General features: G+C 35.5%; 1 protein-coding gene across 1 annotated transcript; it reads left to right on the forward strand.

Annotated features, from left to right (window-relative positions):
* Positions 1 to 997: 997 nt before the first annotated feature.
* Positions 998 to 2,337, forward strand: LOC145213050 (uncharacterized). The gene is made up of 2 exons (XM_080081293.1): positions 998 to 1,855; positions 2,302 to 2,337. The coding sequence occupies exons 1-2, from the start codon at positions 998 to 1,000 to the stop codon at positions 2,335 to 2,337; spliced, it is 894 nt and encodes a 297-aa protein (XP_079937419.1).
* Positions 2,338 to 18,329: the final 15,992 nt, after the last annotated feature.

The raw sequence follows: 18,329 nt of genomic DNA on the forward strand, positions 1-18,329 counted from the left end.
AAAACTGTAGTCGCCTTTTGTGTACAATAAGTAAGTTATAAGTATTTACTTTGTTTCGGAACGACACTACCTTCGCCCGAGTTACAATAACGCGTTGTCGTTTGACTATAATTTGCGTTTTCTAATCCAAGAAAAGACTTACTTATATAGACTCAGAATTTGACTCAGACTACACGGTTTATACACTAAGACCTAGACCTAGGCAACTTAGTTATCGCCAACGTTGTACTTGTATGTTTGTCGTTGCTTTACATATTTGTTTATTAAACCTTGTTTTAAGTTCTAGTTGTTATCAGTCAGGTGTCGTTCAGAGTTCGTAGTTGTGTAGTCAAATCGCGCATTTTCCTTCTTTTATCTAAACGTTGCATAACACTGCAGATACCGGCAAATAACCAATCCGCGAATATCTATGACAACTTGTAAGATTAACCTGCGTGCAGCTTTATTTGGTTCCGGCTGTGTAAAAAGCTGCAACTATTTGTATGAAGAACAAAAAGTCGACTGTCCTCTATTTTTTTCAAATTGGACAGGACGTTTTTCTTCCAATTTTTTATTAACTCCTGTGCTTTTTAAGTGCTGTTAAGCCTTTATTACAGACGCTTTGTTTACTCGCCTGCCCTCAGCTTGACCTATAGAGTCAGGATAGCATTGTATTAGGCTGAGTAAAACATTTGCTATCTGTTTCTAATATTCACTTCATCATTCCCGCTGGTGTCATTTAAAAGTTTCTTACTGCCATGGTCGTCTTGCTTTTCAGTGCGGTTTTCAAAATAACTTTTTGTAATGTCCATAACCTTAGTTTCTGCACCAAAATTTGATATTAGTCGAAACTTTGACACTCATTGCGTTAACAGGTGACGTTTTGCGACTGCGCTAGATTTTTATTTTCATTTTCAAAACAGTGTATGTTGTACCTAATTTAGAGCAACCTTCAACGTAGAGGTTTTTCAAAGTTAAAATATCTGCTTCAAACAAATGTGCAACGTATGGCACGGCCATGGGCTCTCCAGTGTCGGTGGTGGTTGCCAATATGGTCATGGAGTCGGTGGAACAACGCGCTCTCCAAACGTTTACCACACCACCACGATTCTGGCAAAGATATGTGGATGACACGTTCTGCATCATCAATATTAGCCAGGTTACAGCGTTTCTAGATCACTTAAACAACGTGCAACAAGGGATCGCATTTACCATAGAATTGCAAACTAACAACCGGCTTCCCTTTCTGGATGTGGAGGTATTACAGGCAACAGACGGGAGACTTTCCACGCAAGTGTACCACAAACCAACGAGCACCAGGCGCTATTTGCATTTCACGTCTCACCATCCTCTACACCACAAGAGAGCTGTGGTGAAATCGCTGACAGATCAGGCCCGAAGGTTGACCACAGAACCCGGAATGCTCCGAACCGAATTACGAAGGGTACACCAGGCCCTGCGGTTAAATGGCTACCCGAACTGGATCCTCCGTGACCGAAAAACCACGGGTGCTCGGAAAAAGGTTCAGTCCAAAGAGCGTACATTTGTTACCTTGCCATACATTCCTAGGTTAACAGACGTAATACGTCGCATGTTAATCGACTTTGGGGTCTCAGTAGGGATTAAACCAGTCAACACCCTACGTCAGATGCTGTCGCACCCCAAAGATCCCATTGATACAAACGCAGCAAGGGGTGTGGTGTACGCGATCCCATGTCAACAGTGCAAGGAGATTTACATTGGCGAGACGGGAAGATCTCTGAATACGCGCCGTAAAGAACACGAGAGGGATGTAGCCAAGAAAGATGCTAAAAAATCGGCATTAGCACAACATGCTACTACCCTCGGTCACACCATAAACTTCTCTGCTGCCCAGGTGTTAGCTAGAGAAACCGATTTTCACAAGCGAGGTTTCCTGGAGTCGTGGAACATACATTCTCACACCAACACGATGAACGTTAAAACGGACGTTCTAATGCCGATAACTTATCGGTCACTTTTGCACCATTGAGCCAGGTGTTATCACACGACCATTGGTGCGCACTGCGTTATTTCTATCGCCTTTTTTATGTGTGTTTCGCCGCCCTTTTCGCTTTATAATAACTTGTGTTTGCATTGTATGTCATTACCCTGATGAAGGTGTTTCGTATGGGACATCGAAACGTTGGCATATTACAATAAAAAACTGCCGGAAGAGCTAAAAATTCTGTTAATAAATGTGCAACGTGTTGTAAAATCTGTGCACTAACAGTGGACTATGCGCTTAATGTGCTGTCAAAAATTCAAATGTGTTGTCAAATCATTCTGTAAATTTTGTTGCAGTTAATAAAATATGTAGATATATCTGAACTGGCGTAATCGGGCTTGAATGTTATGTTTTGTACTGTTGGTGGACGCTGTCCTTGTGCAGCAACTGTGCAAACGTCAATCGCAAGAGCATATGTGAACAGTTTAACGCCTTTATCCAGATTCTACGAAACCCTACTACACGGTGAGCGCCTAATTTTGCTGACTCAGCAAAAAAATTGTTTCGAATTTTTTATTTTTTTTGAAAAAACGTTTCCGAATTTTAAATTTGTTTTGAGGAAAAATCGTTTCGACAAAAATGTTTCAACATAAATAAAAGCAAAATAATGTTTGAACGTGGATCAAAAATGACTATGTCTCCGTAATTGCTTTTTTTATAATTATTGCAGGGCTTGAAAATAATTATTTAAAAAATTCCACTGCGGTGGCGATAGAGGACCATTTTGTATTCAGTTTGCGGCGAAGATTATTGTGTATCAAACACAAGTTGTTGCACGCGAATTCAAGGATTGTAAAACGGGGTTACTTTTAACGCAAAAGATACGGATTTTGGTGTGTTTTTCAATAACTTGTTTTAACGACCAACTATTTTTTTTGTAAATTGTCTTGCTAACAATAAAATTAAATGTTACGTAAAAATGACGTCATTGGTTGCTGGGCAACGCGTATTCTTTGCTGAAAAGCAGTTTTATTGGCACTAGTTTGACGAAAAATGTTTTTCTGCATCGTTTGCTGGCAAATTTGAGAAAATAGTCTTTGAGAAAACTATTGTGATGATAAAATGTAATAGATATAAATGACCCCGACTGTTTTAGATATATAATAAAAAAATGTTAAAAAATGATTTAATCAGTTCGATTTATCAAAGTTACACTGTTTAAAGTCTTTATCAAAAGTAAACTTATTTTTTGGCTACTGGAAATAGGAAAGTGCAAACCAATGGAAAGTCACAATACATTTACAAGTTCTATGATAAGATGAGCGAAATGTGCACAGAAACTTGCTGCTTAAATTAGTGAAAAATTTATTCGGTGGCCAGTTATGTTTGCAGAAACTGTTGGATGGTTAGGCTTTTAAATGAATCAGCCATTGATTTTAAAGTATCCCAACTAAACAAGAATTATCTACAAAATTGTCTACATGACAGATAAACAAGCAAAAATCATTTATTTATTTAATTGCCTAATGTAACTTTCTGACATTTAGTATTCTGGCACCACATGCATTGGACTTCATGTAACTACTGTGATTCAGTTTATGAAGCTATACAACAGCAATGTCATGCCTAATGCAAGAAATAGATAACAAGAAATAGAAAACTAATTAATGCAAGAAATATATTTTAGACTTAAAGAATCAGATTCAACTAAACTAGTCCCTTTAAATGCAGTCATATCAGGAAAGCCATGCCGTTTGTTAAGGGCAGGAAATCAAATTTTCCAAATATATGTACTGCAACCTTCCCATTTTGTGTATAAATATTAGATCACAGTGGGTTTAGTGTAAATTTTTGGTAAATGAATATTTTTCTGTGGAAATAATCGCAGGTTATTAAGATTAAACATTGAAATAACAATAGTATGTGAAATGGAAAATCAGTCTACATGGTGAAATTTGCAACAGCTTGTCCAATTTTGTACCTCAAAGATTAGAACCTGATAAAACAGTGAAGCAATGCAAAGTGACTGTCGACGGTGGGAATTGGGGAAGCATTTAGGGTCACTTTAGGACAATACCTCCAAGAAGGCTAACAAGCACAAAAAGAATCAACAGGAACATGCAGAGGGTTGGCTGAGATTGTCATCCAGTAGACTATTTGTAAAAAAAGATCCCCTGTCAAGTCATTGTTTGTGAAAGAAATTTGCTTATATGAGCTCACTGAAGGTTCTAAAAGTGTCCACAAAACCATTAATGCAAACAGCATGTTACTTTTCTTAAAGTAATGTTGTTGTTTGGCCATTCTTTCCACCTGTACACAAGTTACACTTAATACCTATTTGAAAACCTTCATTAATGTTAATGCCATTTAACCTTCATGCTGTTTATGGTCTTTATGTCTTGGATCTTGGATAAACACAAAAAAGCTTTGTTCTCTAAAGTTGAATTATTGGCAAAAGTGATCTATGAGATGATGAATTAAAAATCTGTTTTTAATTTAAGCATTCTGTTTGATGGCATGTTGTAATAACCTCATTATTTATTGATGTAGCTTAAACCATGACAGCTGGTTTATGTTATTTTGAATGTAGCAAAGCATTGTAATGGCACCTATGCACAGCTGTTTCACCTTACTGTTTTTCAGTCTATATGCCTGATGACAAAAAATATTTGTGTAATTTTAAAGATGTAGGTAAAAGGATTACTGTCATGTATAATCATTTGATTAAATCTTCTATCTACAGGCTAGATCCCTTGTGTATATAAGCAGATTTTCATTTCTTGAACCAAATTATTGTGGTATATCAACTTACCATGTCTCATTCACATTTATTTCTGCCTTTATATAACTGTGTGAACCAATGTCGAACTGTTGGTAAAGTGATTTGTTTTACCTGATTTATTATGTTTACTATGATACTAATTACTAATAAGCAATACTGTAATACTGTATACTTTGTTCATATCATCAGGTTTTTGTGGCCACACAATGATTTATTTGGTGGTGAATTAGAGTCATTTTGTATGAGAAGCGCAATCCTCGTATTATGCTTGGGTAACTGAGTGGCTTTATCTTTTTAAATCAATAAAATGTCGTTCTTACCATGTGCATTTGGTGTTTATCGTTGTAATTATTAACTAGTTCTAACAGGCTTTAGATCACAAACGACTTAACGTAAATGCAAAAGATTTTCTCAGGGCAACTAACCTATACCATGTAAGTAGTAAACACAAGCAAAATACCGTTTCAATGTGATCAAAACTTGGAAAATGAGAGGCACACATCATCAGCGAATGCCAGGCATGACCGCTTAAAAGTGGTTTCATGTGCATTTCCTTAAAAATGATTTTATGTGGACACAAGCAGCTTATACAGGCTCCAGATCACAAACGGTTTAAGGCAGGGATGCATGGGCGTTCGCAGGAAAAAATACAGGGGAGGGCAAACTATCGTCACATCGCCGTTCGATAAACGGTATTTGTATTTCAGAACAAAAATACTCATTCTTACCAATCCCAATGTAGCAAAGTAGTGCAATAAAGACAATATCAACTATTACTGAAATATGTGGTAGGTTGGCAAACGATTTTTAACGGAAGTAGGATTTACATACACGAACCTTATCAGATGTAACAACAGATACAGTGAAGGTATCACATAATGGCTTTTTGACACATCCATCAATGACGTAATAATATGCTTGTTACCGGACTATTGTTAAGTAATAATGTTCGATTCATTTAGTTTGTTGTAAAACCTCATCCTATTCTGTTGCAGTGGCACGCAGAGCATTTGAAAATGGCACACAAGTTTTGCACATTTACATGGTAAACATAAGGATTTGTCACGCAATTAAATTTGTTTCTATTGATTTTTCATGGCCTTTATTCTAACTTCAGTAAAGATTATCAGTAGTAAAATTACACAACCCACTAATTTGTTCGTGAAATTGTTCGTTTTTTGACAAAACTTATGCCCCGTTGCAAACCATTTGTATTTTGTGTTGTATAAACAGAATAAAAGGTTTCTGGAGTACCATAAACAAGTTTACTCGCATTTGACGACATAATTTTTTTCTAATCATTTAATAGGGTTCTACATATTGGCCAAATATTCGGATTGAGCCCGTACCGTTAAGACGTTTAAGACATGGTTTGGAAAACGTACCAAACGTTGATACGCGAGTATATTTTAAAGCCAAAATTGGCACGGCGGTGTGTACGCGTTGGACACCCTTGTTCTAAAGCATCAATACATTTGTTTTCTCAAAAATACTGTTTCGCCGCCACACTGGCTTTCACAACAAAGTAATTGTTTACAAGACGAAGGGAATTGTTACGTCACAGTCGGAAGTACCTTCAAGCTGCTGTATGGCCCACCTGATAGTAAACGCTGGTTTAACTTATATTTGCTACGTATAGTATAGCAACTTAAAACATTTATTAAAAACAAGCGGAAAATTTTGCTGAATTCCTATATACAAGACTTGCATTATTTCTCTGAATCAGTGTGTTGGTGAGGGCCACACTAAATAGCTTCACGGGCCGGATTGTGGCCCACGGGCCGCCTGTTGCACACCCCTGGCTTAAGGCAAATGCAAAGGTTCAACGCATTAAGTTCGCTAATGATGTGCGCCTTACATTTTCTAAATTTTGATCACATTGAAACGATATTTTGTTGTGTTTACTACTTACATTTTATAGTAGACCTGTAAAAATAGTTTGCATTTACGTTAAGTCGTTCAATTGTGATTTAGTGCCTGTATAATTTAGCTGTGTCGACAGCACATAAAATCATTTCAAAGCGGTCATACCTGGCGTTGCCTATGTAACGGCAGGAAACGAATTTTTAAAATGGTAACAAATTTTCTTAACGGTGAAATACGAAGTTTGTGGGACGTGCAAATTTGTTCCAAACAACGAAATTTGTTATTGATTGTCCACGTGGATGTGCTACTGGTTTTATTAGTTCAAGATAGCAAACAATATGCACTTTGATTGCTGACGATAAATTGAGTTTTCATTGATTAAAGTTGTCTTTGAACGGGTACCACAACGTCGTCTCTAAAATATGAACAAACAGAGATAAAATTAAACGGTTTTCACAAATCAACTTGGAATTGCAATCAGAAACAGCTTGCAAAGTTCAGTTAAGCGAAACAGAAATGACAAGCGACCATCATACTTATTTTCGTGGGCACAACCGCTAACGAAGTAGGTATCTTCAGTAGATGCATTGCGCCACAATCATAACAATTGACTGTTACGCCATAGGCGCGGTAACAAACAGCGGTTAGTGAACTAGAAATTGTTGTAGCCAATGGACCTCATAAACCCTGCCTTTTTAGTCCGTCAAGGATTATACGCACTATAAATTTTCGTGAACTTTTACAAAACGTATGCATTGATTCACAACAACCCAATTTTAAGAAGTAATAAAAAAGGTTGGTGCCACTACCTTATTGGCTTTAAAACACGAACGAACAAAGATACAGTTAAACGTTTTCCACGATCCAACTTGGAATCTCAGTCAGACGTAGCTTGCAAAGTTTCAGTTTGTTTAGTTTTGCAAAACGGATATAAAAAGCGAAATTCATTCTTATTTTCGAGGGCACGAAGTAGCTCTGAATATACCTTATTGACTCCAAAACGCAAACGAACTGAAACGGTTTTCACGATCCAATTTGGAATTGGAGTCAGACATAGCTTGCAAAGTTCCAGTTTGTTCATGTTAGTGAAACCGAAATGACAAGCGAACATAATAGTTATTTTCGTGGGCACGACCGCTAACGCGATATAAGTAGGTCGCCCTTAGCATACCTTACTGGCTCTAAAACACGAACGAACTGGTTTAAAATTAAACGGTTTTCACGAGCCAACTTGGATTTACAACTACAAATAGCTTGCAAAGTTTCAGTTTGTTCAGGTTAGCGAAACCGAAGTGACAAGCGAACATGATAGTTATTTTCGTGGGCACGACCGCTAACGCGATATAAGTAGGTCGCCCTTAGCATATCTTAGAGAATCTAAAACACGAACGAACTGGTTTAAAATTAAACGGTTTTCACGAGCCAACTTGGATTTGCAAGCAGAAACATCTGGCAAAGTTTCATTTTGTTCAAGTTAGCGAAACCGAAGTGACAAGCGAACATGATAGTTATTTTCGTGGGCACGACCGCTAACGCGATATAAGTAGGTCGCCCTTAGCATACTTTACTGGCTCTAAAACACGAAGGAACTGGTTTAAAATTAAACGGTTTTCACGAGCCAACTTGGATTTGCAACCAGAAACAGCATGCAAAATTTCAGTTTGTTCAGGTTAGCGAAACCGAAATGACAAGCGAACATGATAGCTATTTTCGCGGGCACGACCCCTAATGCAATAGAAGTAGGTCGCCCTTAGCATATCTTAGAGAATCTAAAACACGAACGAACTGGTTTGAAATTAAACGGTTTTCACGAACCAACTTGGATTTGCAAGCAGAAACAGCTGGCAAAGTTCCAGTTTGTTCAGGTTAGCGAAACCGAAATGACAAGCGAACATGATAGTTATTTTCGTGGGCACGACCGCTAACGCGATATAAGTAGGTCGCCCTTAGCATACCTTACTGGCTCTAAAACACGAACGAACTGGTTTAAAATTAAACGGTTTTCACGAGCCAACTTGGATTTACAACTACAAATAGCTTGCAAAGTTTCAGTTTGTTCAGGTTAGCGAAACCGAAGTGACAAGCGAACATGATAGTTATTTTCGTGGGCACGACCGCTAACGCGATATAAGTAGGTCGCCCTTAGCATACTTTACTGGCTCTAAAACACGAAGGAACTGGTTTAAAATTAAACGGTTTTCACGAGCCAACTTGGATTTGCAAGCAGAAACAGCTGGCAAAGTTTCAGTTTGTTCAGGTTAGCGAAACCGAAGTGACAAGCGAACATGATAGTTATTTTCGTGGGCACGACCGCTAACGCGATATAAGTAGGTCGCCCTTAGCATACTTTACTGGCTCTAAAACACGAACGAACTGGTTTAAAATTAAACGGTTTTCACGAGCCAACTTGGATTTGCAACCAGAAACAGCATGCAAAATTTCAGTTTGTTCAGGTTAGCGAAACCGAAATGACAAGCGAACATGATAGCTATTTTCGCGGGCACGACCCCTAATGCAATAGAAGTAGGTCGCCCTTAGCATATCTTAGAGAATCTAAAACACGAACGAACTGGTTTGAAATTAAACGGTTTTCACGAGCCAACTTGGATTTGCAACCAGAAACAGCATGCAAAGTTTCAGTTTGTTCAGGCTAGCGAAACCGAAGTGACAAGCGAACATGATAGTTATTTTCGTTGGCACGCCCCAAACGCAATAGAATTAGGTCGCCCTTAGCATACCTTACTGGCTCTAAAACACGAACGAACATGTTTAAATTAAACGGTTTTCATGAGCCAACTTGGATTTGCAACCAGAAACAGCATGCAAAGTTTCAGTTTGTTCAGGTTAGCGAAACCGAAGTGACAAGCGAACATGATAGTTATTTTCGTTGGCACGCTCCAAACGCAATAGAATTAGGTCGCCCTTAGCATACCTTACTGGCTCTAAAACACGAACAAACTGGTTTAAAATTAAACGGTTTTCACGAGCCAACTTGGATTTGCAAGCAGAAACAGCTGGCCAAGTTTCAGTTTTTTCAGGTTAGCGAAACCGAAATGACAAGCGAACATGATAGTTATTTTCGTGGGCACGACCGCTAACGCGATATAAGTAGGTCGCCCTTAGCATACCTTACTGGCTCTAAAACACGAACGAACTGGTTTAAAATTAAACGGTTTTCAAGAGCCAACTTGGATTTACAACTACAAACAGCTTGCAAAATTTCAGTTTTTTCAGGTTAGCGAAACCGAAATGACAAGCGAACATGATAGTTATTTTCGCGGGCACGACCCCTAATGCAATAGAAGTAGGTCGCCCTTAGCATATCTTAGAGAATCTAAAACACGAACGAACTGGTTTGAAATTAAACGGTTTTCACGAGCCAACGTGGATTTGCAACCAGAAACAGCATGCAAAGTTTCAGTTTGTTCAGGTTAGCGAAACCGAAGTGACAAGCGAACATGATAGTTATTTTCGTTGGCACGCCCCTAACGCAATAGAAGTAGGTCGCCCTTAGCATATCTTAGTGGCTCTAAAACACGAACGAACTGGTTTAAAATTAAACGGTTTTCACGAGCCAACTTGGATTTGCAAGCAGAAACAGCTGGCCAAGTTTCAGCTTTTTCAGGTTAGCGAAACCGAAATGACAAGCGAACATGATAGTTATTTTCGTGGGCACGACCGCTAACGCCATAGAATTAGGTCGCCCTTAGCATACTTTACTGGCTCTAAAACACGAACGAACTGGTTTAAAATAAAACGGTTTTCAAGAGCCAACTTGGATTTGCAACCAGAAACAGCTGACTTTGATTTGCAACACATTAATGTTTCTCTAATAATAGTTTTTTTGAACAAATTTGTTTCCTGTAACAATTTTTGAAACAAATTTGTTTCCTGCAACAATTTTTGAAACAAATTTGTTTCCTGTAACAATTTTTGAAACAAATTTGTTTCCTGTAATAAGTTTTGAAACAAATTTGTTTCCTGTAACAATTTTTGAAACAAATTTGTTTCCTGTTACAATTTTTGTTTTGCAATTATTTTAATAACCTGTCATGTTTTTCCCCTAAGAACTTATAAAATCGGATATTGAAACTAAGATACTGAACTTGACTCACTGCTTCTTTGGTATTTTTTTTTAAAACGGAAATTAATGTGACTTTAATATTAATTTTTTGAAGCAAATTTGTTTCCTGTAACAATTTTTGAAACAAATTTGTTTCCTGTAACAATTTTTGAAACAAATTTGTTTCCTGTAACAATTTTTGAAACAAATTTGTTTCCTGTAACAATTTTTGAAACAAATTTGTTTCCTGTAACAATTTTTGAAACAAATTTGTTTCCTGTAACAATTTTTGAAACAAATTTGTTTCCTGTAACAATTTTTGAAACAAATTTGTTTTCTGTTACAATTTTTGTTGTGCACTTATTTTAATAACCTGTCATGCTTTTCCCCTAAGAACTGATCAAATCTGATCTTGAAACTAAGATACTGAACTTGACTCACTGCTTGTTTGATATTTTTTTTTCAAACCGGAAATTAATGTGACTTTAATAACAATTTTTTGAAACAAATTTGTTTCCTGTAACAATTTTTGAAACAAATTTGTTTCCTGTAACAATTTTTGAAACAAATTTGTTTCCTGTAACAATTTTTGAAACAAATTTGTTTCCTGTAACAATTTTTGAAACAAATTTGTTTCCTGTAACAATTTTTGAAACAAATTTGTTTCCTGTAACAATTTTTGAAACAAATTTGTTTCCTGTAACAATTTTTGAAACAAATTTGTTTCCTGTAACAATTTTTGAAACAAATTTGTTTCCTGTAACAATTTTTGAAACAAATTTGTTTCCTGTTACAATTTTTGTTGTGCAAATATTTTAATAACCTGTCATGCTTTTCCCCTAAGAACTTATCAAATCTGATCTTGAAACTAAGATACTGAACTTGACTCACTGCTTGTTTGGTATTTTTTTTTAAACCGGAAATCAATGTGACTTCAATAATAATTTTTTGAAACAAAATTGTTTCCTGTAACAATTTTTGAAACAAATTTGTTTCCTGTAACAATTTTTGAAACAAATTTGATTCCTGTAACAACTTTTGAAACAAATTTGTTTCCTGTAACAATTTTTGAAACAAATTTGTTTCCTGTAACAATTTTTGAAACAAAATTGTTTCCTGTAACAATTTTTGAAACAAATTTGTTTCTTGAAACATTTTTTTAAACAAATTTGTCTTTCAAGATCAAATTTGATAAGTTTACAGGGAAAAGCATGACAGGTTTTTAAAATAGTTGCACAACAAAAATCGTTACAGGAAAAAAATTTGTTTCAAAAAATTATTACAGGAAACAAATTTGTTTCAAAAATTGTTACAGGAAACAAATTTGTTTCAAAAATTGTTACAGGAAACAAATTTGTTTCAAAAATTGTTACAGGAAACAAATTTGTTTCAAAAAATTATTATTTAAGTCATATTAATTTTTGGTTTGATAGAAACATACCAAACAAACAGTGAGTCCAGTTCAGTATTTTAGTTTCATGATCAGACTTGATAAGTTCTTAGGGAAAAGCATGACAGGTTTTTAAAATAGTTGCACAACAAAAATTGTTACAGGAAACAAATTTGCGTCAAAAATTGTTACAGGAAACAAATTTGCGTCAAAAATTGTTACAGGAAACAAATTTGTCTCAAAAATTGTTACAGGAAACAAATTTGTTTCAAAAATTGTTACAGGAAACAAATATGTTTCAAAAATTGTTACAGGAAACAAATTTTAACAAATTACATTTTTTAAAACAAATTTGTTTCCTGTAACATTTTTTGAAACAAATTTGATTCCTGTAACATTTTTTGAAACAAATTTGTTTCCTGTAACAATTTTTGAAACAGATTTGTTTCCTGTATCATTTTTTGAAACAAATTTGTTTCCTGTAACATTTTTTGAAACAAATTTGTTTCCTGTAACAATTTTTGAAACAAATTTGTTTCCTGTAACAATTTTTGAAACAAATTTGTTTCCTGTAACAATTTTTGAAACAAATTTGTTTCTTGAAACATTTTTTGAAACAAATTTGTTTCTTGAAAGATTTTTTGAAACAAATTTGTTTCTTAAAACATTTTTTGAAACAAATTTGTTTCCTGTAATTTTTAAAAGGAAATGATTTTTTGAACAAAGCACTCTGTGTCGCCATTTTTATCGATTTTGAAAATAAATGGCTCTTTATCTCCATCTAGTGGACTAAAAAGTTCGAAACAAAATTGTTACAAAATGCAAACTATTTTCTGAAATATTGTTAAAGTTTTTTTTTTCAGTTCGAAACAAATTTTGCTCGGAAACAATTTTTTACGTTGGAAACAAAATTCGTTTTGCCGAAACGAATTTCGTTTTGTCGAAACGATTTCGAAACGTTTTTTGCGTTTCAAGCCAAATTTCCTATCTCCACCGTACCCCACTACTTCAGTTTCAAGTTGTTTGAAAGGTCGTCCTCTGGCAAAGGTTTCACGTACAACAAAAACAATCGCCAGGCAAGATTCTCTTTTCACACTCGTTCTTGTTGATATATTTATTTTACACCACATTTCTCTGCGAACCACCTGGGATAAGTCGATACTCGAAATTGCTTTTGTCTTAAAATTTTATCTTCAGGAAAAATATAAGAACAAAAAGCATTAAAACACTAAATTTTATGATTAAAATGTCTTTTTTTTTCTACAATTATTGTGAAACAGTGCCTTACTTTACTCACATTTATTATTAAAGGCTTGCAAAAAATATGAAGTACGAAATATCTGCTACAATTAGTTTATTATTTAAAAAAATACTACAGTAATATATTTTAAAAAATACTTTTTTGCTGATTCATTCGTCTAATTTGATTATGCGACGAATTACGAAAAAAGGTATTCATTTGCAACCCTAAAAATATGTAAAAAAGGAACATGATACTTTATCTCAACTACTAAGACACAAGGAAAACACAAGAAAGTTTCCTTTAGCAAACTGAATGAAATGTTAGTATGCTGTGCATGTGAGTTAAATAATTACTGACCACTTACACAGTAGCAACCAGCAAAAATTAACCATTGCTTGATGGACTGTGTCGCAAAATTATAATTTATTTTGGTATGTTGTTAATATCAATTTCCCCAAAGTCTTTCTGAACTTCCGTTAGTGTTTGCTGCAAACTTTCATTACTTGTTGTTGTTGATGTTGTTTTGTTATCACTTGTGGTGTTAGTGTTTCTTCACTTGTTGTTGTTTTTTCCTCAACTGTCGGAATTTCTTCAATGGTTGTAGGTTTTAACTCACTTACTATTGATTTTTCAGCACTTGCTGTGATTATTTTTTCTCTTGATGTCAGTTTTTGTTCACTTGTTGTTGTTTTTTCATCACCACTGGATCCCAGTTTTTCATCACTTGCTGTTAATTTATTGTTGCCTGCTGCAGATTTATTACATAGAAACAATTTGTCCGCAAAAGATTTGTAGATTTTGCTTCGTTTCAAGATTTTTTGACATATTTTTTTCTGCTATTTGCGTCACCTGTGAACGCTTTTAGGCATTCAAGATCAAATTCGGATTCCATACAAGCAGAAATACTGTAAGCTGTTGGAATTTCGTCAAAATTGATTTTATTGTAATTTGGTGTGTCTGAGGAGGGTCGAACAAGCCTTCTAGCAATTTCAAACAATAACATCGATGCTATGTTGGTAAATAAATTATTTCCTTTCGTACAAGTTGATTCGGTCATAAATTTAGAAAAGTAAGTTGCAAATAACTCTCTGTCACTGTCCTTCAGATTTGTTGATATGTCGGTCCATGTAAGTGGTTCATTATCACATGAAAATATAATTCCGTTTCCCGGTTGTGTACTTTCATAAGGATTCGCTAGCAATCCTATGTGTGGTCTGTTTTCGATGGAAAAGTAGAAGTATTTTCCAGGCTTGTAATCCTGCTGGTTCACGATTGAAATCATCGTGTACAGCAAGTCACGACCCGTTAGCAATTTTGTAAAAGAATATTCTCCCTTCAATGTCGGTTCTTTGGAAATAGGTTGTATACGGTCTGGAAGTCTGTAAGTATTTTTAGAATAGTTTTTGATTTTTTCTTCTAACGAGTCTTTTTTTGTCACCGAACATTTTGTTTTTTCTTGGGGGGAACAACTGCATAGTTTTTGGCAAAACGTTTTATAGTCTGTAAATTCTGGAGATTTGTCCATCATATCATACGAGAAAAAAAAATCAGATTACGTTTATCAACAAATGATCCTGCATAAAAAAGGTAATATTTACAGACCTAAAAATCGTTTTTGTCAATTTTCAACAAAACACAAACATTGAGAATACCATCCGCTAAAAAATCACGGACTCACATATATATAAATAATCAACAAGATATACTTGGAATTTCGATGGCAAGAAAGTTATACAACTAAACCATGCAAAATAAAATAAAACCTAACTCACAACAAAATAAGTGATCTTGTAAAAGCTGAAAATAAATATCTTGTTGACCGGTAAAAGATGAAAATAAATAAACGGGTGTTGGAAAAAAAATACGAAACGAACTTACGCCTACACATGCTATTCACCACAACATACCTCTGCATGGTTTGACTTTATGTGTAGGCTAAAATTCTGTCCCTGGCCGATACAACAAACTTTCTAAACGCTAGAACGCTGTAAGTTACCCTCTTTTATTTCAATTTAAGCCGTAATCCAGAGCAATACACCATCCCAAATCGAACCGTATCACTGTTGCCACAACCTACTAGGAAGCGGAAATTATCCATATTACTTAATATTTAGCTTTCGAAATTTTAACAAAGTAAGTGTCTTTTTCGCGCCTTAAATTGTAGTGTGGTAAACTTTTTAGTTTTAGTTTTTGAGTGCCAACACCAAGACCAACTATAAACAAATTGACTTAAGGCATGGAAAATAACTTTAACTACAGCAACAAAACAATGTTGTTTTATACTAATAATAGTCAAGGCATATTTTTTTTAATACCAGCATCAAAATAATTACCACCAAAAAGCAAATATTAATATAATATAAAAAAACAATCCATTACTGGTTGGTACATTTTACACACCAGTAAATTCGGCTATATGCACAAAATCGCTTAATACTTGACAAAAACGAGACTTTAATTAATTATTATTATTAAATGGAGCAAGACTAGCACATACAAGAACATACAAAAATGCAATAATTATAGCGATTTATTTCATTATTTGACGAAACTAAGAGTTTCCGAACGGTCACACATGTTTAAATCCGTGCCGATCTCTAGCTACCTGCACTTTCACTTAACTTTAGCTACTAATAAGCGGAGCTTACATTTATGGCAAGAAAATGCCACATATCTGTTACAATAGAAATGGTTAAACAACGAAGATACAAGACAACAAAGGTCTGTGGAGAATAATCAGCCGCTGAAACGTATAGCTATGAGAAGTTTCATTCGGCAATTGTTTTTGTAAAACTGTAATCTGTTGCACAGGCTTGATTGTTTGAATTAAGAGCCAATTTTACTGTCTACCGATTTATACGGATTTCAAACACCTAAGCTAAGACATATCGGGCTGGGAATTTACTCCAGCCTTTGTTCTGATGCCGATGTATTGTGTGACACACGCTTGTCTACGCATCGAATCCATAAATCAATTGGGCTTCAATTCCGGCACACACTGTAAACTGGAGTAAAATCGCGGACGATATACTAGCGGAATACTACAACACAAAAACATCAGTAAACCAGAGAATTAACGCATAGAGACAAGTGGTTTATCCACATGATTAGAAACCAGGACGCTCGCGCGAACGAATCCCAAACAAAGTTTTCATGATATATTACCATGCAAAGAGCGGCAATTATTTATTGCAGTAGAAAGTTTTTAAAAAATGTACAATGTAAGTTTGTGGAAAATAAAGCGCTTTTTATAGATTTGAAAGATCTGTAGCAAGTTGATCCACAATATCGGTTGGTTGAAAGAGTTGCTCCATAAGTTGCTGGTATGTTTTCTTCTCTCCATTTCTACAAAAAAAAATTTACATCAAACGTTTTAGCATCTATATGCCTGGGTGCTTGAACAAAAAATGTAACTGAGTAAAAATAGAAAAGTGACACTTCTACAGAAATTTAAAGCGTATTTAAAAACAAAAGTTATGTTTTTGTGTCACGGTGTATTACTCGCGGTGCTTTTTTTCAGGGCGTAAAGCACCATATACTGTGGTTGGACATACTTTTCGAGGATTCCTTCAGCCGCTTCTTTTCTTGCCCTGATCTTCTCTAAGATGTCATATCCATCAGTACCAAACACATTCATGCAAAGCTTTAGATTAATGTTCTGCTGGCATAAGCAAATGGAGATACAAGATATCACAGGAATGGCGTCTAAGACTTGTTTGTTTTTCCTATCATTTTTCGATGGATATCTAACGCAATCGTCTTTCACAAGACGTCTTGCTATTTCAAACAGCAGCATTGTTCCAATTTCCAGATAATTTAACTCATTACTGCTTGTACAGATCGATTTAGTCATAATTTTTTCAAAATGCTTGGCAAAAGATTTTGTGGAGAATTCCCCGGCCAATAACTCTGCCCACGATTTTGGGTAATCAAAAGTTGATGGTAGGATTACACCGTTTCCCGGTTGTTTTACCGTGGGATTAGAAATCAAAGCTATTTGTGTTCCTTCAATTGAAAAGCAAAAGTAATTGCCAGATACGTAGTCAGAACGTTGATTCACAATGCAAATCATTGTGTACAGCAAATCACGACCTGTATGTGCGTTTGAAAAAGTGTATTTTCCCACAAGTCTGGGCCTTTTGTTTGGAAATTTGATTTTTACATAAGTTTCAACTTTGTTTTTAAACTCTGGTGGCAAAATTGCTTCATTGACGCACGAAATTCCGGAACGACTTTGTATGTTCTGACGAAATTCTTGCTCATAGCTCACAATACGATTGTATTGAAACGACATGACTTCAAAAACTTGTTTGAGCCCAAGTTTGACCTTAAATGTAACTTGTAAAAAACCCTGTCGTATTAAATGTAATTTGTTAAAAAACTCTGTCAGACTTTCAATGGTAGTGTGAAAAACATTTTTAGTTTTACAAAACTTCCTAGTCAACTGGTTTGCGAGGACCGTTTAAAACAAAGGTGGGCAACCTTTTTGCATGCGCGGGCCAAAAAGTAGTGATATATTGCGGAGGCGGGCCGCAACGATGGTCACGCAATAACATAGCAGTGTAAGCAAAGCAAAGTCAAATACACAATGATTTTGTCTTTGTACGTAACAATGCCTATTCTTAGTAATAAACTAATAACTATCAAGTTTAATGTAATAACTCTTTGTTACAAAAATCGGATCTAACGCATACATTCCTTCCGGCTGTTTAAAATAAAATACGAGTCGCGGGCCGCTCAAAAGTTGCTCGCGGGCCGTAGGTTGAAAACGTATACGGCCCGGCAACAAACTCTTCTCGGACCGGCGGTTGTCGATCACTGATTTAAATGAGCTGCCGGTTGTTTTGTACACAGAAAATTATTTTGTTAAAAAAGGAGCGACGCTAAAACGTATAACCCTGTAGCGCTCCGGTGGGCAACCGTGCAATGTCTTTGCAAGGTTAACTTTTGTCGTTATTACAACTTACTAAACAATATGTTGTCAACATCCGAACAAATATTATAATTGTTGTTAAAGTTTCAACATGACGCAGTTTCTGG

This window comes from Phallusia mammillata, chromosome 2 (assembly GCF_965637545.1).
Source record: "Phallusia mammillata chromosome 2, kaPhaMamm4.hap1.1, whole genome shotgun sequence".
Taxonomy (NCBI): Eukaryota; Metazoa; Chordata; class Ascidiacea; order Phlebobranchia; family Ascidiidae; genus Phallusia; species Phallusia mammillata.

Bases quoted from the DNA above. Each gene is read 5' to 3' on its own strand.
- LOC145213050 (XM_080081293.1), top strand. From the start codon at position 998: ATGGGCTCTCCAGTGTCGGTGGTGGTTGCCAATATGGTCATGGAGTCG. The intron at 1,856-2,301 runs GTGTTAGCTAGA...ATTTTGTTGCAG, and splicing joins TAAACTTCTCTGCTGCCCAG to TTAATAAAATATGTAGATAT.